The sequence below is a fragment of the Nyctibius grandis genome, chromosome 4 (assembly GCF_013368605.1).
Source record: "Nyctibius grandis isolate bNycGra1 chromosome 4, bNycGra1.pri, whole genome shotgun sequence".
Lineage (NCBI taxonomy): Eukaryota > Metazoa > Chordata > Aves > Nyctibiiformes > Nyctibiidae > Nyctibius > Nyctibius grandis.
The window spans coordinates 18,723,873-18,745,211 of NC_090661.1; the positions used below are offsets into that span (position 1 = coordinate 18,723,873).

Here is a 21,339-nt window from a genome sequence, read left to right on the forward strand (position 1 = left end):
ATGTTATGCTGCTGTAAAAAAAGCAATTGCAATTTGTAGCCAGTGTTATCACCTACAAAACATTTAGTAATTCTTCAGCTATCCTTGGAGCTGTCTGTGCTCCAGCTGGGATGCTGTGTCCAATTTTGGATACTTCAAGGAAGGTATGGTCCTGATGGGAAAAAAAACAGAGGAAGACAACAATAATTATCAGGCTTCATAAAAGTATAAGGAAAGGCTGAAGGAATTTGGTTTAGACTGACATTCATCTGAACAGCTGAAAAAGAAAACTAAGAGGTAAAACAATAGCAAGTTTCAAATACATTAAAAGTAATTTCAATGAGAGGAACAAGCTGTTTTCTGTGTCTATTGTGGACAGGACAGAGACATTTTGCTCTCATAACAGTTTGCTCATCTCTTTTGAAGTGCTGTCTAGAAATCTACATGTTACCCAAATAACACTAAATACAGTCTTTGCACTGCTAAAATTTTCCTTGTGCATTAAAAATACACTTAAGAAATACAATTCAGGAAGAGCATGGTGGAACTGGAGAGAAGGGAAAAAATCTTCCTATGATTGTAGATTGCTCTCTTCCTCTTAAGCAGCTGCTGTCTGAAATTGTTTTCACCTCTGTGCTGAATGAGCCTACAGAAAAACCTGGCACAAGCTTGATTTGAAATGAAATAACTCCCATTTTGTAGTGGACTGTGTGATGAAGATGTAGTTAAAAATAAATAATGATTCAGCTCTAACTTTCAATTTTGTCCTTATTAAGTTGCTCAGCCAGGTGTTGAAGCCAATAGAATTTGCTTTTCCTCTGTTGGAAGGCTATTTTGAGTGCAGCGTGACTGAAGAACAGCCACTTATTAGCTGCTCGGCAGTGCTCTCAGCTTTTCTGCTAGAATCCCCCGCAATTGCTCGAACAACACTTTTGCCAATACTCATCTAGCTCAATCAGTAGCTGTAACGCTGGGGTATGAAATTATGCGGTGGTTGCAATGGTGGTAAGTTGCCTGCTGTTTAACATCTCTGTTTCATGGCCTGGTGTCGGGAGGGATGCAGTGCTGATTTTGAGCTTCAGTTTGTATTTAATTCTTTCTCTCTTCAGTCTATCCAATTGAATTCCCTTGCAGTTTCAGTGCACTATGCATCCTAGCTGAAATTCCTGGGTAATGTTGTTGTGTGCTGTTACAGAGTTGCCACGTTTCATGCTGGAGCTATCTTTCCTTCATGATGAGGGATGTAATCCTCCTGCATCCCAACTGGATTGTGAGGATTAATTAATGTTTGCCGTGCACTGTGAGTACCTTGCATGCTATTGAAGTGGAAATTATTGTTTGTTACAGCCAGTCTGAATGCCATCTGGGACTTCCATGTTATTGTTTCAGCTCTGTTGTACATCACCACGCTTGAGCTGGTACCATGAACAAAAGATTAGCATTGCACTCTGTTGCTGTGTGTTTGGTGCTGTGTCCAGCACCTATATAAGACCACATACATCCTGAGAAGCTGTGCTCGGCACACTAGGACTCCAAGGGCTTTTCCGTAGCTTGAAGCCTGCTGCATCCCTTTCTTTTTTCTGCATTTCCACTCTAGTATGGGCTGGATCCACAGAGCAGTGGATCCCTTTGACCTTCTCCACTGTCACCCTTGCCTGCTGTTAACTTCAAGTCAGCTTTGGGAGACTGCATAAGAAATGATGGTGGAATTGGGCTCTGTATTTTGCAAAAGATGCTTTTTCCCATGCAACAGTATCGTACCTTTGTGTGGCATGTAAAGTCCTATGGGGATATGGTGAAAAGGGCTGATCTTGCCTGAGACCCAAGCCAGTGATGTAAGCAATGCATAGGTATCCCACAATATTCTTGTGTGCTTGTTAACACCTATAAAACTTAACCCAAAACCTGTTTTGGTAGTTTGCTGTGAGATCCCTCTTCAATCTCTGCAGGGTCAGATCTCTTAACTAAACAAATCACAGCTGTGATTTATTACTCTGCTTTTATGCACCAGCTTTAGTTCAGCTAAGAGTGCATTTTAAAACACATTCCTGTGACTCCAGTATCTTTGTAAGCCACGATAAACAAACCAGGTTTAAATGACTGTGGGATCTCCCCCAGTATCATGAGGGATACTCATTATTGACAGAAAAAATGGCATAAAATGTAACCACCCAGTTCACTTGTGAGCTTTCCCTGGGAAACAGATCAGCTAACAAGCAGTTTGAAGTGCAATTCCTAACTGAAGGATCCTATTATGTATCTTACCTAAATAAACTGGGAGGCTTGACCTTCCTAAAAGGGCACTATTAAAGAGGTACAAATGTAGTCCTCCCACCATACTAATTACTACTATTTACATTTTTGTAGATCTGACCGGTTTCGGTTTTAGAGTGGGACCCCAATGCTGAGTGCTAAATAAATACCTACCAAAAGTTAGATGCTATCCTACTGAGCTTCGTGTTCCCTCACTCCCCCCATAGCATCAGACTCTCCTCAACTGTTGAAGTGTCCCTTCTGGTTTTGTGAACAAGCACCAAAGTAATTGGGCAGGAATTCTGCTGTAACTGTTCTTCAGTATGGACAGCATCACGTGCATTACTCTCTTTCTCCCCTCCTCCCCTCCATGAGACATTAGTTTATGTTTTTATGAAGAAAAGCATAGCTGGTATCTACACTTTCAGATTCTGGAGCCAGCCTAGGCAGCAATGCCTATTTGATCATTTTCAAGCAGCCACACTATGTGGACGTGTATTTGTTTGTCTTTACACATCTCCAACTGCTGTCCGATTTCAATCAATTTTTACTTAATCTCTTAAGCTCTTTGAAATTTCATAAGAATAGGCAACTGGTTACAGAAAATAAACAGTATTAGTGAGCCCACCAGGCAAAGGTTTCAGCAAAGGTAATAGTCATCTCTGGCATTTGGCCTGGTGTTGGGGAAGTGGCATGGAGAGCTCAGAAACATGCATTGCCTCTTACCCAGACAATAGCTGGGAGCAAGGAGATGAGGTTATAAAAAATGTGAACAGAAAGCTCCAGGTGAAATTTCAGGGAATGTGGGGCTTGCTTACAACAAATCTGCAGGAAGCAAAGTTAAATAGAAAAATGTAGGAGATGAAACAGAGTGTCAAGCAAAAGAGAGGATGGAAAGGAGATGCAAAAGGGGCAGAAGCATTTAGGAAAGAACAGATGGGATGATGGAAAAAAGGGGCAGATTTGGGTAGGGGAGATTCTGGGAGGGAGATACGAAGAACTGGGAAGAACAAAGAGACTGGGAATCAGAGTGAAAAAATTATACAAGAGAAATTGACGTCTAAATTTTTATTACAAGATAAATGCAATTTATTGTCATTATAGCTTCTTTAATTACCTTCCAACCTTTTTTTAATGATGCCCGTATGTTGCAAATAACAGGGTTTTATGACTTTTGTTCTCTCACCTTTCCCATGGCTTACATTCCCACTTTAATTACTACATTGACATCAGATGCCTTGCCTAATGTTTTTGCACCAGTGCTCCCTATTTGCGGTGATAGCGCACTTGGGGAAACAAACACACCTGTCTCTCCTGGTCGAAGGCTAGTTGCTGTTCTGTGGATGTCCACCAGATGGCAAAGCCAGTATTTTGTAGAGTTTCCAGGCCACCTTCCGAGACTAATTTACCCTAGAGAGAGGGGGGGCTTGTTTAACAACAGATCCTTTACTGCATACATTAAAAATGGTGATTAAAAATAAGTGATTAGATTCAATGTGGATTTCCTGGGAATAATAATAAAACAGGAAAACAGAAGATGCAGTTAGAAAATGGTGGTGCTGTCAAGAAGGCACCATGTTCACTCTAGTCACTGCGTATCTCTCTATGAGGAAAACAAATCTCAACAATCTGATTTCACATTACTACTTAGAATGAAATCCATGGTAAGTAAAACTGTAACTGCCCATGACTTACCTAAAACTAATTTCCTAGCTCGTGTGGTTACAGACATAAGAATAGCAATGAGGCTTGTTAACACTCTTTTCCTTCCAACCTGCCCTCATAATGTCAAGATTGTAATTATGGAGATAAGCACTGATCTTCTTCCATTACCTCTATGGGGTTTACTTACTGTTTTAACTATGTTGGCTCACGAAACTTCTATCATTTAATCATTGAAACTCTGTTGGACGTGTATATAGTATGAAGAAATTGAGTTTCCTGGAAGAGGCTACATGTGGATAGCATTTGTTATAAACTAATGTAACTGTTATCTGTGCACAGCTTTGTACAGACAGAGCACGTATCTGACATTATAAGTGCTGAATGTTCTTAATCACTTAGCTTAATTTCACATTGCATTGCCCCTACATATAGCACACTATCTCTGCTGAAAGGCCTATATAAGAGGCAATGAAAAAAGTCTAGTCCCTTTAGCTTCCTCCAAGAAACTTAATCCCTTCTCCCTGGAAAAAAAAAACGGTATCTCAAGAGACTGTTCAGAGACTTAAACTAAAAAAACCCAAAAAACCAAAAAAAAACGGGGGGTGAATTTACCCTTCTTTTTAAAGAAAAATTCCACGTCTTTTCAGGTTTGTTTTCTTTTCTAGTGGTAGGAGCAAGGGAAGGATGATTTGCTTCCTTAATGGTTTTGTTGGTTGACCTGAATTCTGCTTCCAGCAGAGGAAATGTTGATAGGGGTAAGAGGCAACGTTACAGCCTTTCTCTTCAGCTGGCTGGTTGACTTTCAGCTGACATCAACTGTATTCGTTCAATGACTCCCAATCAATTATATCCTGTAGTACTCATTTTTCTGAGTATCAAGACACAAGTAAAAAGATGAGGCCGTTCCCACTCCAAGTAGATGTTAGGGTAGTGTGGAAAAAAAAGCTGGTGCTATATTTGGAGCGTTCCTAATTGCACTGTTCTATTTCCAGCTGCCGAAATCTGCGCTAGAATTTTAATTAAGGGCTAAATTGGTGCAGCAGGAACAACAGGAAGCAGTTATTTAAATAGGCTTTGAAATGATCAGATTTTATCTCACAAAGCAGCACTCAGATGAATATTAAAGCAGCTTTTGTTCTTGTAGAAAGGGCTGCAATTGCTCAGCAGGCTGAAGGCAGTTGTGGTCTCTGCTTTGGAAAACCACTAACACGGGGCCAGCTGCCCAGAGGACGGGCCGGGCAAGGCAAAAGGTCGTTTCCTTACACACATCGCACCCACTAGCAGAAAACCCAGCGGGGAGCGCTCCACAGACTCCCACGCAAAACCTCTCCGCGTGGGAGGGCGCAGTTTGCCTCAGGCCGGCGGGGAACTACACCTCTACCCAACATGTCGGCCCCTGGGCCGCGTACTCGCCCCGACTCCTCCCCGGCGCTGCGGCGCCTCCTAGCGATTGCGACGCCTCCTCGCAGCGCTCCGCTGCGTTGCGGTGGCCGCAGAGCAGAAGAGCGCATGCGCAAGAGTGGCTCCGCTCTTCCCGCTCCCTCCCCTCGCAGTGTGTCGTCAGGCGCATGCGCAGGAAGGGGGCGCTGCCTTCCCCGCCTCCTTCCCTTAGCACATGCGCACGGCGCGCCTTTGGAAACCGCCAGAAGGGGCGGGGGAGGAATGCGCTGCTGCAGGCGCGCCCGGCGCTGGGGGCGGGGCCGGGGTCAGCTGACCCGGGAGCCCTTCGCTGGGTGGCGGTTAGCGGCGGCCGGTGGGGCAGTAGCGGTAGCAGCGGCGGCCTGGCGGGGCGGCAGGAAGGGTCCTGGCCCGAGGGAGGCGCCATGGCGACCACCGTCACCACTCAGCGGGGCCCGGTGAGTGCTGCCTGTTGGGGGTCAGCCGCAGGGGCCTCCGGAGGTTGTCTCCTGTTAATTCTTGCGACTGCACGGCGCTGGGCTGGTGAGGCCCGGCTGGGACCCTTCTGGGCTTCGGCTTCTGCCCCTCGGCCCGGCTCCTGCCGGTGGGCCTTGGTGGGGAGGGTGTCTCACCCTTCTTGTCTCCCTCCCTTCCCCCGCTTCCGGCCCGTGGCAGAGGGGAGAGAGGAAAGACCTCTCTTCTTCTCCAGACTGCTGTGGTACAGGGAGAGGGGGTGGGGGAAGGAAAGTCTGCCTCTTCTCCTGCTTCTCCGCCTTGCGAAGAGGCTTTGGGAAAGGGGAGGGGAAAGTCCATCTTGTCTGCGTGTAGGGGCTTGAAGAGGCTATTCTGCCCGTTCTTCGTCTAAGGTTTCCCAAGGAGGGAACGTCTTAAACTAAACCAAACCTAAACCTCTTTCTCTTTGAAGCAGAGTAGAGCTTCATGTTTTCGTGATTGTGCTGGGCGGATTCAGGTAGCTGCTTCTGAAATTGCCACCTGAAAGCTGCAACGTGAAACGTGCTGAAAACCACATTCAATGGTAGTATGTATGTAGGCGTGTCTGTTGCGGGGGGAGGAACTGAGCAGTCTTAAAACCGATTTAACAGTTTTCTGGGAGTTAATGTTTATAGTTTATTGAGAATGTGTTATTGTCTAGTTTGGCTCGAATAATCTTGCCCCACACCGGGATGTTCTACTGTGTGGCGTATAACTGCAGTATAACATCAGCTCTGGATTGAGGTGCTGTTCCTGTCTGTTCCTCCTGTCTGGAAGGATCTGGTGGTAATTGACAATGCGGTGTGGCTCTGCAGGTGAAGTAAGATTTTCTTAAACAATCAATTTAAACTGCTGTATTTTATTTCCTAGAAACAGCTACTTTTTTTGTGAGTCTATGCAACCTTGATGAAAGACCAGAGAAGTAAATTATTAAACTGCTAATCTCGAAAAACTGCATCACTGGCTGTTGTTATCTCATGGCAGTAATATTATATGGTCATCAATTTAATTCCTTAAAATGCCTTATTTGTCTGGCCTTCCAGAATAGGTTCCTTTTACAACTGATTGTGGTGATGGTTCTGCTGTTGGAATAAAAGTTTCAAGTGCGGATTAAGGTAGAAAAGTGAATTACTTTTTTTGTTGTCTCCTGATGGTATGAAAAGACGACGACTGCGGTTCTGGTTGAATCTGTTGTGAATTAGGTAGTTGCTATCCCTGAAGGCTTGATGTTTGAGAGTTGATGGTGTGATTGCACCCAAATAGAACTCTGTCAATATGTAACAGGTTTTGTTCAAAATAGTATAAATACCTGAAAAATAGTCAGTTTGCTTAAAAGTAACTTCACTTTAGTTATCCTTTAGTTCATGTTTGAAGAAGGTTGGGGAGATTGAGGGGATTGATGTGGGAGTAGAGATAGAAGGAATTGGTAACAATTGTAAGTGGTTTGGCTAAAGCTGAACAGTAGGCCTGATTGCAGTCAGATGAAATTGTGCAGATATTTCTATCTGCAATGGAGTGGTGTTTCTTTTTGAGAGACGGTTTACTTGCCTGTGGTGCTGAACACCTTCTTTGGTGTTGAGTGGAGTACTTTCAATATCTGCTTGTTTTGGCTTGGTGAAATCCTCTTCCTGGCTTGAGAGAATATTTTAGTGAGATCCTTCCTGAACATGGCTATAATCTTTATAACATGTTTTAAAGGAACTGCATCTCATAGCTTAGAATGTTATTCTTCTAGATGTCTTATTTTAGAATTACCCAGGTGCTCCTGTATAATTGCTTGGCAATCTTTTGTTACTTAAAATTGATTTAAGCCTGACAAATGGAAAGGCATATGATGATTTATTTTGTACAACTTTGGCTTTCTGGTTTTTTGTTTTGTTTTGTTGTTTTTTATGTGTTCCTAACATTGTTGTGCATACTTTTCTTCCTTGTCTTAACCACTTTAGAGATTTGAATGTTTTCAAATGAATGAATAAATTATGCAATATTAAGCTGCCATTCACAGGTGAGGATGTTGATATGGTACATGCCAGTTTTTCTTAATTCTCTCTAGAGTGGAAGATGTACATACAAAACCAAGTAGAATTCTAACTGCATTACAAATAAGTAGCCACTAAATGGTGCTAAAGGGTTGTGAAACATTTTCTCTTCAGTGCTGCAAAGAACCATTCTGTCTCTCTCTGTTTGAACAGGCAAGAAAATATTCAAGGTCGTTTCATGCAGATAATAAAATAAAGTATGCTTATATACTGTTGCCAGTCTTGTTCTTATACCTGTGCTTTCTAGTTTGTGACGATGCTTATTTGGTGAGTAATTAAAATTTCTGATTGCGTTTAGTTTTTCACATGAAACAGAACTGGAATTCATCCTGTCTGTTACTGGTGAATATTCTGCTAGAATATAGATTTCTCTGGCTCTTTTCAGGATGTTGTGGAATTAGTGTGTTTTCATGTTTTGCGATCTTTTGAGAACAAAACAGCTTTTGAAATCTAAACTATAGCTGAATATATAAGGGCTGCTAAATGATACCTTTTCTAAGTGAGAATAAACAGTTTGATCAGGCTTCAGGTTAAGTGTGAGACACCAAAACGTTATATTTGTGATTCCTTAGCTAGCCAAGCACACCCAAAATTAATCTCTGTGATTATTCACCATGCTAGCAAATATGTCAGGTCCTTTAAAATTAGATCAAGTGCCAGGCTAGGACTACTTCAATTTCTGCTCCTGATTTCCCTAAGAATTGCTGCTCTAATGATTGGAAGTCTTCTAATACATATATTTTTGATTACTTCTCTTTTCTTGCCCTAATACTATCATTTAACTATGTAAGTCTTGTTATCTCTGACTTTACTTGAAGTTTTGTCTCGAGACTCTTCAGAAATTTGATATCTTTTTCTGAACGAAGGTGACAAAGAAGCAGTTCCTCTTTGCACTGTCCAGTATTGATGTATGTTATGCTGTCACGTGAGTGATTTTTGAATATGAAGTTCCATCACCAAAATAATTCTGTGGATAATTCTGAGTATAATTGAGTATTTTATTCGATATTTTATTTCTTATTAGAACATGATATATGTAGTATTAAAATCCCGATCTGTGAAGGTGGAAATTTCATAAAGACACATTGCAATCAATTTGGATTTCAGAAGTTGTTTAAAATGTTGAGGGAGTAAGATATCATTGAGTGTTTCTAAGCAAAATGTGAATTAGTTTTTAAGTGTTGTGATCTGATCTCTGGAACATGTTCCTTTGACAGAAAATGTTAAGGGCAGCATTGGTAATGCTTTGAAGTTCTTCTTCTTTAACAGGTAAGAGAAGTACCTTAAGGCACTAAGTGGCTTGTTTTCTGTTGCATCCAATGCCATTTTCTTTTAACCAAGACTTGGAGGAAAGGAAGATCTGTATTGGTATGTCTAGTGGTAGAGTAGAAAAAATCAGAAGTCTATTCCTGGAATTGATGGCAATTATGCTTCTCCTTAATGCTAATCTCAGTGTGAACTCATGGGTTTCCTTATTTTGAGCTGTTTCTATGGCTTTTCCTGATCTTGTTCCTCTGTTGCATTGAGTGCAGACCAAATCCGCACAGCTCAGATATGCTGTAAATGCTTCTTGAATTTGATATGTCTATGGACACTCATTCTATCTTTAATTTTTAACTCATGTTTGTATACAATAGCTCCTACCATACTTAGCAGGAATTGAAATTATTGTTTTAGTGAAGGGAATCTTTTTTTTTTACTGTAATGAAATGGTTCCTATTGATTTCTTCTCGAGTAAAACCAAACTTTTTTTTTTTCTTTATCAACTGTTGTGCTTTTGCACTGTGGAATGTATTTTGCAAATACTTAAATGTTAATGGCTTGGACAAATCTAGATGTGCTGGGAAAATCCAGTGGCAAAATACTTAGTCAAGACTAAATATACATAGTGTACTTGGGGGAAAGGGTAAATACTATTAAGGTGATGACTGTAGAATCATAAAGCCTTTACAGGTAGACATATAGAAGTAATGGAAGCGACAAAGTAGATGGAAAATTTCAGGTAACAGGAAAAAATCATAAGAACAGGAGAAGAAATGTCTGGCACCTTGCAGTCCACAACACTTTTTTTTTTATTTTTGTGACATTTGAAAGAAACATTAAAAAAAGCCCAAAACAAAAAAATGAAACAGCAAAAATGTGTAAATGTAATAAACTTAATTGCTGTTATATCCTTTCCTTTGTCCATCTCTAAATTGAAATTCTGAAGTAGAGCCCTTGACTACAATTTACAGGAGTTTAACTGGGGATGTGTCATACTATAACGTGACTTTTATAGAATCATAGAACAGTTCAGGTTAGAAGGGATGTGAGGAGGCCATGTAGTCCAACCCCTTGCTAAAAACAGTCAATCTTTGATTCAGGCCAAGTTGCTCAGTGCCTTGTCCAGCAGGATCTTCAAAACCTCTAAGGTGAGATTTTTTGCAATCTTCCTGGGCAAATCTGTGGTTGTCCCTCCGGCAAGTTTTTTCTTTCCTCCTTATGTCATGTCAAACTTCCTCTGTCTCAGTTTGACAATTGAGATCTCCTTTCTTCTTGCCTTCCATTTCAGAAGAGAATCTGGCTCTGTTTTCTTAATGACCTCCTCATAGATACCAGAAGGCTGCTACAAGGTGCATCCTAAGTTTCTTCTGCTCTAAACAAATCCTCAGCATGTCCTCACAAGTCTTGTGCTACAGCTGTTTTCAGGAGCCATCTTGGTGGATCTTTGCTGGGCTCACTCAAGTTTATAATTTTTCATGTACTGCTGAGCCCCAAATGGGCTGCAGTATTCCAGATGTGGTCTAATGAGTGCCGAGTGAAGGGACACAATCGCTTTCCTCAGCCTACTGGCTAGGCTTTTGTTGATCCAGTGTAGTATTCTGTTAGGCTTCATTGTTGCGAGAGTGCTCTGCTCATTCACGTTTAGCTTGCTCTCTGCCAGGACCTGCATGTTTTTCTCCGTGGAACTGCAGCCCTGCCAGTTGTTCTCTAGTCTGTACCAGTGCCAGGGATTTTTCTGTCCAAAGTACAGGACTTTGCACTTGTTGAATTTCGTGAGATTCCTGCCAGTGAATTCTTCTGTCTCTCTGGTTGTTGGTCCTGTCCTCAAGTATACTGGTCATCCTCCCCAGATTTGGTGTCATCCTCAAAACTGGTAAGGGTACATTCTGTCTTCACCTCTGGTTACTGATAAGGAAAAATATTAGACACATAAGTTAGTCTCAGTACAGACCTCTGAGAAACTTTGCTTTTAACCAACCTCTGATGTCGTTAACCACTGAACTTCAACTTCTGAGCTCAGTGACCCATCCAGTTTTTCATCCATCCAGTGGTCCGCCCATTTGGATTGTAATGACCCAGCTTTGATACCTACTGCTCTCTCTTTATTCACAGATTCTAATAATTTTTTTTGTAGAAGGCAGTTGGGCTCATTAGGCTTTCTTTTTCTTTTTAAAGCAGTGGTAAAGGCTGGCTATTCCTAGTCCCTGTTTTTTCCTTTGTGTGTCTAGAAATGGCTTCAAGAAGGACTTGCTCTATGAATTTCTTAGCAACCCAAGTGAAGCTGACCTGCCTGTGGTCCCTCGGGTCATCCTTCTTGCCCTTTTGAAATCTGGGTATGAGATTTGTCTTTCTCCAGTTATAGGGGACTTTCTCTAGTCTCCATGATCTTTCAACGATGAAAGAGAGTAGCCTTGAAAAAATATCAGCTAGCTCTTTCAGGACCTCTGGATGTATCCTGTCTGGTCCAAATCTTTTCTTTAGTATGCAAAACATGGAATAATAGTTCGAAATTCTCTTTCATTCGCTCACTCTTTCTTAAAAACAGCAAAACCATTTACAGGAGGATGGTTAGAACGGTTTTGAGTAGCTAGGTGTTTAAAGCTCTTTGACATGAAACTTCTTTGAAAGCTAATATCAGAGTTTCTTGGTAATTGCTAGTGTGGAAACGTTAGTTATGGTTCCCTGAATGTATCATGTCTCGGTATATGGTTCTGTAAGTCTGGGTGTTTGTGGTTGTCCTTGGGTCTGCATTCCCTTTCCCTCCCTTACGTAGCTACCAATACTCACATGATCAGTTAGCGAGGTAAGGATCCTGGTGACTTCCTCTCTTCTTCCCCTCCAACCCTTGTTTCACTTTCTTCTGATCAGCCCTCTGTGCTAGCGTACTTTACAATTGCCTGGGCAGCATTTAATGTTGCACAAGAAATGGGAGTGAAAAGAAACAGGAAGGTGAGACTGAGACAACCCTGTCCTAAACTTGAATAGCTGCACAACATCACATTGCCTTCAATTTGAAGAAGTTGAGATGCAGTTTTTATACCTGCAGCGTTTCACTTTGAAGATCCTGAAAACTAGCTTTTGGGTGGTTTCAGCAGATAGGAAGGGCAATATTATTCTGTCTCTAGACAACTCATATTTTTGATATACAATGCTGTCAATAAAGTTTATTAGGAAGTAATTACAAGGCAGGTTTATTTTTTATGAATGCCTGCTCAACATTTGTCTTCCAAATTGTAGTTCTCGTAGCACTGTCCTATTGCTCTCTTGCTTGAAAAGAGAGTTCTAGTAAAATTCAAATGTTAAATGGAATTAATTTATCGTTCTGCAGTTGGTGGCAGAGCGGGTTTGAATTTCACATTCTTCCTTAAATGTTGTTGTAGTAGAGGGAAGTGCATTTGTTTTAAAGTGGGTGTTGAGTAGGATCAGTGATACAAGCTTGTCACTTACGTTCTCCTTGCTTTAAAAACAAAAACTGTGATTGAACTCTGGTTATGTAACTTTGTATTTTTGATTCAGGTTTGGAGGTGGCAGTTATATGCCTGCTTTTAAATGCTTTAGGGAAGACATAAATTGGCCTCTTTACAGATAAAAAGATTGCACAATACTGATTTGTCTCCATCAATGTGGAATCAACTGATAATTGGCGTAAGAACTTACTGAGTCATGTGTTTTCCTCAATAAGCATCTCTCCTAGATATTTTACTGAATATATCACCAGGAATTGTGTGCTAGATCTCAGTCAGAGCTAAACATTTAAGATGGGAACGTATGCATCTCCTGTTCCCTGCTCTTCCTTTTGGAGGGGTTTACTGCTCAGATCTTTTGAGAATTTAGTTACACAGAAACTGAAAACAGCTAGTGTATGTCTGCTCTGCAATTCCAGGATAAGAATGTAGCTTTGTGTGAGGTAACTGAATGACCTGAAATCAGCCTAGATGCTGTAAGAAAACTTCAGTCTCCCTTACAGATTTGTTTGTCCCTTTTGGACCTCAGTACAGAGACTAGTTTATATATTTTATTTTGGAGCAGTATTTGGGTGACTTAAAATTTAAAAAGTGAAAGATATTATTAGACTTCTTACTTGTTGTGAATGAATTACACTTTCCAATGTCCATGTTAAAGTGGTGGAGACAAAACATGCTATCGTGTTTTCTGAGAAGTTGACAGAGGGAGCTTGCACATATGGGAATGTAATTTCAGGGCTGCAGCCACCACTTCTGACTGTGGGAAGTTATTATGATATCTGTTCTTGGAGATGCTAATAATACCAGATTTGAAACTTCCTGGAGATCAAGGGTTGGAGGGGACCCGCTGTCTTGTAAATGCCATTGCCTTGCTAATTCTGGTGCCATTTCAAATCTTTCCTAAATGGATTATGTTTTATTTTAAAACTAACTCCTTTTTTATGACATGTATTCTAATGAGAAGGCTGTTACAAGACCCTGTCTAATTTCCAGCCTAACTTAAAATAAGCTTTCTTTTAATATTAGCACTATCTTTTAGTTTAGTCTTCTCCCTCTATGCCCACATTTTTCCTCCTGCTTTTTAAAACTTAAGCTACTTAGGATCTTAATTGTAAAATTTTAGGATGCTTGTAAGCAAAACCAATTCCCTCTTCTTCCTGCCTCCCAATATCCTAGCAGCAGGCATTCAGTACTTCCTCCTTAGCTTTTTTGATAAATTTCCTTTCTGGCATCTGACACCTACTGTTGCCAGGATCCTGAGGCGCTCAGATAGCAATAGTCATACAAAATGTGATTTGGCAAGAGCTGCAATTTCTATCTCCAAGATTCAATCTTGACATGCAAGTGCTGTCTAATCTTCAAAAGCTATGTCCTAGAGGTCTGTTAACTTAAATTATGTTCTATAGGCATGCATCTGCCAGATATACAATTGAGTAATCTTGCCTGGGATTGCAACATAAGAAATTGCACTGTCTTTTTGTCTTGATGCAGTGGACAGTTCTGTATTAAAAATGTAAGCAACTCTATATAGAGTACAGCTTAATTATAATTTTTCTATGGCACTTTATTTGCCTTTTAAAATTTATTATTATAGTATGCTTGTTATTTTAATGTGATTATCTCTCTAAATGTGTTATTGATAATGTTCACTGAGCATTTAAAACCTAGAAACAACCTGCATTGTTGAATTGACAGTAATAAAATTGACAAGTAATAGGTAGAAACTCTTCCTTCTTTTGCCATAAAGCTAACAAAGTACATGGTGACTGCTGATTTGTATTGGCACATATGATGGAGTTCCTGTAGTATTTTTCTGCTTTGAATTTTTCATCATGGTTCTTTCTTGGGATAGACCAGATTTTGAATTCCTCCACTATTGTTTTGAGTATGATGGGATTTTGTCCCCAAATTGTCCCCAAGGTTAGTTGCAGGCCAGCCGAGTTTAACATTGGAAAAGCATTAGGGCATCTTTGTTATGTTGAAGGATTATTAGTTATGTTGAAGGATTTGGTTCATAGGAAACATTGTCTTTATTGTCTGTCTTGAAGGTGACTGTGAAAGCAACCTTTTCAAACGAAAGCGGTGTGCTGTGTCTTGTCACAGGAATGATTGGATGCAACATGAGTGGTGAATAAGTGAAAGAGCTGTGTGCCATCAAATGTCCTATGTGAACGGGGTGTAGAACTTGGTAGCTCTGACTTTTGTATGGAGTACTTAAATGTTTAGTTGCAGAACAGCCTTGGCTGTTGTCCTACTTTTTTTTCAGAGGCTTATGTTGGAAATTAGTGTTTTTGAAAGCGAGTATGAGAATATTCTCTACACGAGTTCACGGTTTTGTAATATAATTAGTTCTTTGTTTGTGTTGTCAAAACTAGACTAAATTCTGCAGAATGTTTTTGCTAAGCTTTTCTTTGATTTGTATTCTGCTCTCTTTTTCATTATGAAAGTGGAAGACTGAAGTTTGAAGGTTTTTTTTCCTTTTTTTTTTTAAGGTTTATGTTGGTGAGCTTCCTCAAGATTTTCTTCGCATTACCCCAACGCAGCAGCAACAGCAAATCCAGCTGGACGCCCAGGCAGCTCAGCAGCTACAGTATGGAGGACCAATGGGTACAGTTGGCAGACTCAGCATTACTGTAGTACAGGTACAAATTGTACCATCTTTGTATATTAAAATAATTATAATTAATTAATAAGATTAGTCTTTTGGTGGCCACAAAAAGATTTTGTGTTGGAATTTGAGTTACTAAATTTACTTGTGTATAGGGAATGAGTAACTTTTAAAGTTTTTGTAGCTTCATGTTTCTGTACATCAGCATTTTGTGCAGTTTCATGTTTCTTAGCTGCATCATGCATGGTGCAGCAATTTCCTGTAAACCTTGCTATTATAGCACATAATAGGCCACACAAAAGGCCAACTTTGGCCTTTTCAAGCAATTGCTAGGGGAAATCCCATGGGACAGGGTACTAGAAAGTAAGGGGGCCCAAGATAGTTGGTTAGCATTCAAGGACTGCTTCTTCCAAGCTCAAGATCAGAGCATCCCAGCAGGTAGGAAGTCAAGGAAGGGTACCAGGAGACCTGCATGGTTGAACAGGGAACTGCTGGGCAAACTCAAGTGGAAGAAGAGGGTGTACAGATCGTGGAAGGAGGGGCTGGCCACTTGGGAGGAATATAAGTCTGTTGTCAGAGGATGTAGGGAGGCAACTAGGAAAGCTAAGGCCTCCTTGGAATTAAACCTTGCAAGAGAGGTCAAGGACAACAGAAAGGGCTTCTTCAAATACATTGCAGGTAAAGCCAACACTAGAGGCAATGTAGGCCCACTGATGAATGAGGTGGGGGTCCTGGAGACAGAGGATAAAAAGAAGGCGGAGTTACTGAATGCCTTCTTTGCCTCTGTCTATACTGCTGGAGGCTGTCCTGAGGAGCCCCGGACCCCTGAGGCCCCAGAAGAAGTCAGGATAGAGGAGGAATCTGTCTTGGTAGATGAGGGCTGGGTCAGGGACCAATTAAGCAACCTGGACGTCCATAAATCCATGGGCCCTGATGGGATGCACCCGCGGGTGCTGAGGGAGCTGGCGGAAGTCATTGCTAGGCCACTCTCCATCATCTTTGCAAAGTTGTGGGCAACGGGAGAGGTGCCTGAGGACTGGAGGAAAGCGAATATCACTCTAGTCTTCAAAAAGGGCAAGAAGGAGGACCCGGGTAACTATAGACCGGTCAGCCTCACCTCCATCCCCGGAAAGTTGATGGAACAACTTGTCCTTGGTGCTGTCTCTAGGCACATCAAGGATAGGGGGATCATTAGGGGCACTCAGCATGGCTTCACCAAGGGGAAGTAATGCTTAACCAACTTGATAGCCTTTTATGAGGACATAACCCGGTGGATAGATGATGGTAAAGCTGTGGATGTGGTCTATCTTGATTTCAGTAAGGCGTTTGACACGGTCTCCCACAGCATCCTCGCAGCTAAACTGAGGAAGCGTGGTCTGGATGATCGGGTAGTGAGGTGGATTGTGAACTGGCTGAAGGAAAGAAGCCAGAGAGTGGTGGTCAATGGGACAGAGTCCAGTTGGAGGTCTGTGTCTCACGGAGTCCCTCAAGGGTCGGTACTGGGACCAGTTCTATTCAATATATTCATTAATGACTTGGATGAGGGATTAGAGTGCACTGTCAGCAAGTTCGCTGATGACACAAAACTGGGAGGAGTGGCTGATGTGCTGGAAGGCTGCGCAGCCATTCAGAGAGACCTGGACAGGCTGGAGAGTTGGGCGGGGAGAAATTTAATGAAATATAACAAGGGCAAGTGTAGAGTCCTGCATCTGGGCAAGAACAACCCCATGTACCAGTACAAGTTGGGGACAGAGCTGTTGGAGAGCAGCATAGGGGAAAGGGACCTGGGGGTCCTAGTGGACAACAGGATGACCATGAGCCAGCAGTGTACCCTTGTGGCCAAGAAGGCCAATGGCATCCTGGGGTGTATTAGAAGGGGTGTGGTGAGCAGGTCGAGAGAGGTTCTCCTCCCCCTCTACTCTGCCCTGGTGAGGCCGCATCTGGAGTATTGTGTCCAGTTCTGGGCCCCTCAGTTCAAGAAGGACAGGGAACTGCTAGAGAGAGTCCAGCGCAGAGCCACGAAGATGATTAAGGGAGTGGAACATCTCCCTTATGAGGAGAGGCTGAGGGAGCTGGGTCTCTTTAGCTTAGAGAAGAGGAGACTGAGGGGTGACCTCATTAATGTTTATAAATATGTAAAGGGCAAGTGTCATGAGGATGGAGCCAGGCTCTTCTCAGTGACATCCCTTGACAGGACAAGGGGCAATGGGTGCAAGCTGGAGCACAGGAGGTTCCACATAAATATGAGGAAAAACTTCTTTACGGTGAGGGTGACCGAACACTGGAACAGGCTGCCCAGAGAGGTTGTGGAGTCTCCTTCTCTGGAGACATTCAAAACCCGCCTGGACGCGTTCCTGTGTGATATGGTCTAGGCAATCCTGCTCTGGCAGGGGGATTGGACTAGATGATCTTTCGAGGTCCCTTCCAATCCCTAACATTCTGTGATTCTGTGATAATCAAATAAAATCATGTTGGTTTTTTTTTACAGTGAACAGGTTTCTCTGAAAATTTCTGGTAAGAAGGCTTCTTGTAGAAACACTTAATATTGGAAGACTTTAGCAGTTTTGAGAATATTGTAGGGAACTGCAGTTGCCCTACGTATTTTTCCTTAACTGACTGCATCCCCATTTCATCTAATGCATTTGCTGTTTTTCCTAGTGCTTTCTGCACTAGGCCCCCAGTCCACCAAGGCCCCCAGGTCCTTCTGTGCAAAGCTGCTCTCCAACCACTTGGCCCACAGCCTATAGTCATGCATGTGGTTATTCCCCCTCAGGGGCAGAACACTGCATTTTCATTGGCTGAACTTTGAGATTCCTGTCTGTGCACTTCTCCAACCTGGCAAGGTCGCTCTGAACGACAGTACAACCCTGTGGTGTCCCAAGAGATAGTCTTCTGTACCTGTCTGGGAGTTTATGCAAGAATGCTGTGGGAATCTTGGCTGTGTATTGAGGCATGTGACATTCTGGATAGGAGACTTACCACGGCATATTTAACCTGTGGAACATGAAAAGCTGGTTGAAGTCTTTTCTATTTAAATATGCATTAATAAAGTGTATAGAGCAGAAAATGTTTATGGGATGGTAATTTACTGCTTTTTTTTTTTTTTTCTTGCAGATATGTAGGAATGGTGGTGAGTTTGTCTCGGCACAGTTGATTGTGTCCTCTTAAATTACTAGACAGACAATTTATATGCTCTTTTTTCTTTTGGTGAAGTTTATGATAAACTGCTTAATCTCAGGACTTCAGAGTCTAGAGAGTGCATAATTTCGGTGCCAGCTTTCCTACTTTAATTGTTAAGCCCCCGTTTACAAGAAACAGTTTGAGCCCTTTCTTGCCACCTCTAATGTATGAATTACTGAACCAGCACGTGTCCTGAAGGAGAAAAGGGCTTTCCAGGCCAGAGCTGTAGCCATTGTGACTAAATCTTATGCAAGTCTTAACTGTTCCAGTTCTTTAAATGTCCTGTAGGTGGGAGGCATCCTAGGCACCATATTTTGTCACTTGTCTTACTCTAAAAAGAACTATAGGCTGCTTAGTACACGTCAGAGAAACAGCATGTCCAAAAAGTCCAACTTCTACTTTGACATAGGTATGCAACAGTACTCAATGTTGTCTTCAGGACTGTCATCAACTTGTTCTGTTCCTCTAATGTTACAGCAAAAATGTGTTGGATATCTTCTGATTCTGTACAGCATCTGTTTTTACACTAATGTAAAACTTAAGTTGGCCGCTGAATTAAGTAATATCAAATGCACACACTGAGTTAAGTAAGTTTTTTTTTTAATCACCTTGAAAAGTACGATCTACTAGATTTTACCTCAATTGAACTGCCTTTGCAGTTTGTGCTTTTGTATTGTGTTATATTCTTGAAGCTACTGGATTTCTGTATTTCATCCTTTAAAAGTACATTGGTGACAGAGGACAGGCTGCCTATCACATTATGTTTATGATTGTATGCTGGAGAACAGATACCTAGGCAAAAATTGAACTTGTTACTATTTCCTTGTAATCATATATTTTTTGGTTTGGTATGAAGTAACTTATTTTAGCTATGGTGAAGATGTGTATTTTTTACAACTGACGGGTTAAAAAGAGGTTCCCTTTTCAAGGTTTCCCAGACACTTAATGCTGTCATTGGCTTATGTTTTAGTCTGAATGCTGTTTTTCTTCATTTTTTTTCTTCCTGTCTGCCTCATAATTGAATCTAGTCCTTTGTTCAATATTTGGTTCTCTCTGTGAACTAATAGTAATTAACTTCTCAAGTTAATGTAAATATTATACACTTATAGGCTTTCTTTTCTTTCCAGGCAAAATTGGCAAAGAACTATGGAATGACCCGCATGGATCCATATTGTCGAATACGGCTGGGGTATGCTGTATATGAAACTCCAACAGCACATAATGGAGCCAAGAACCCCCGCTGGAACAAAGTTATTCAGTGCACTGTTCCCCCAGGCGTGGACTCTTTTTATCTAGAGATATTTGATGAGGTCAGAACTGCTATATTCCCCGCCCCCTCCTGATTGGCCTGAGGTTTGGGTGAAATCTTGCAAAAAAGGTTTGAGTTACCAAAGGCTGTTTCTTAGCTGTGCTTTCTGGGAAACAACGGAAATTTTTCAGAATCCCAAGAGCAGCAATGCAGGCGGCTTCACTCTTCCCCCAGAATGTCAGAGCTGTTACTTTTCCTGTGGTAGCTGATAAGGGACAATTAGCAGGGTTCTCTGCAGAGGAGGAGAAGCAAAAAAGTCTGAGTGGTGTTTAAGCTCCGCTTCGCTGTCAAAATGCTCCACAGCCTTATATTCTGTACTGTCCCTATTAAAAATAGACTGTTTATACAGTGCTGTTTTACTCAGAAATTCTTCAGTGTTATTCTAACCCAGGAGGAGCTTGGAAGCTTTCCCAAGCTAAGAAATGCTGAGAGTAAAACTGTCAAGTATAGAGTGTGTGTAGTCACTAGGATTTATTAGCAGAAACTAAGAGGCTACAACTGAGGCTAAAGTTTGTAGTTTGCCTTTTTTATGTTCCCTCTCTTACTTTGTGTAGTAAAACTTGACGCTGCCGTAGCTCTGTTGTCATTACACAAGTGAGGCTTTTGGATGCTAATTTGTGGGCTTAGTTGATTGGCTGAAGTGTCTTTCATTGCTGCAGCAGGGGTGGCAGATCAGGGCTTGTATCTGCTCTTGACTTACTGGAGTTCACAGACTAGCATAGTAGTGTAAACGTAACCTGTTCACATTCATTTAATGGCCTCTGATGTGGTGTCACTAGATTCACACAGACTATGCTGATATTAATATGTTGTATTTCTAGAAGTGTTCTGCTTCTGGTTTTCAATTTCTTATTATTAAATATCTGCAATTTGTCACAAAATCATAGAATAGTTTGGGTTGGAAGAGACCATTAAAGGTCATCTAGTCAAACCCCCCTGCAATGAGCAGGGACATCTTCAACTAGATCAGGTTGCTCAGAGCCCAGACCAACCTGACCTTGAATGTTGCCAGGGATGGGACATCTACCACCTCTCTGAGCAACCTCTTCCAGTGTTTTGCTACCCTCATTGTAAAAAGTTTCTTCCTTATATCTAGTCTGAATCTACCCTCGTTTAGTTTAAAACCATTGCCCCTTGCCCCATCACTACAGACGCTACTAAAAAGTCTGTCCCCTTCTTTCTGATAAGCCCCCTTTAGGTACTGGAAGTCTGCAATAAGGTCTCCCCGGAGCCTTCTCTTCTCCAGGCTGAACAACCACAACTCTCTCAGCCTGTCTTCATAGGAGAGGTGTTCCATGCCTCTGATCATTTTTGTGGCCCTCCTCTGGACCCACCCCAACAGGTCCATGTCTTTCCTGTGCCGAGGACTCCAGAGCTGGATGCAGTACTGCAGGTGGGGTCTCACCAGAGGGGGGTAGAAGTGCAGAATCACCTCCCTCGACCTGCTGGCCACACTTCTTTTGATGCAGCACAGGATACGGTTGGCCTTCTGGGCTGCGAGCGTGCATTGTCCGCTCATGTCCAGGTTCTCATCCATCACTACCCCCAAGACCTTCTCTGCAGGGCTGCTCTGAATCCCTTCATCCCAGCCTGCATTGATATTGGGGGTTGCCCCAACACAGGTGCAGGACCTTGTACTTGGCCTTGTTGAACCTCATGAGGTTCACATGGGCCCACTTCTTGAGCTTG

At 42.0% G+C, this 21,339-nt stretch overlaps 1 protein-coding gene across 1 annotated transcript in view; it reads left to right on the plus strand.

Annotated features, from left to right (window-relative positions):
- The first annotated feature begins 5,619 nt into the window (after nt 1-5,619).
- The window catches only part of TOLLIP (toll interacting protein), a 35,241-nt gene continuing 19,521 nt past the window's right edge, over nt 5,620-21,339 (plus strand). The window contains exons 1-3 of the mRNA XM_068399872.1: nt 5,620-5,753; nt 15,046-15,195; nt 19,469-19,651. Of these exons, the coding sequence (XP_068255973.1) occupies nt 5,721-5,753; nt 15,046-15,195; nt 19,469-19,651 (366 nt within the window). The 5' untranslated portion in view covers nt 5,620-5,720. The remainder of the gene's footprint in view (nt 5,754-15,045; nt 15,196-19,468; nt 19,652-21,339) is intronic.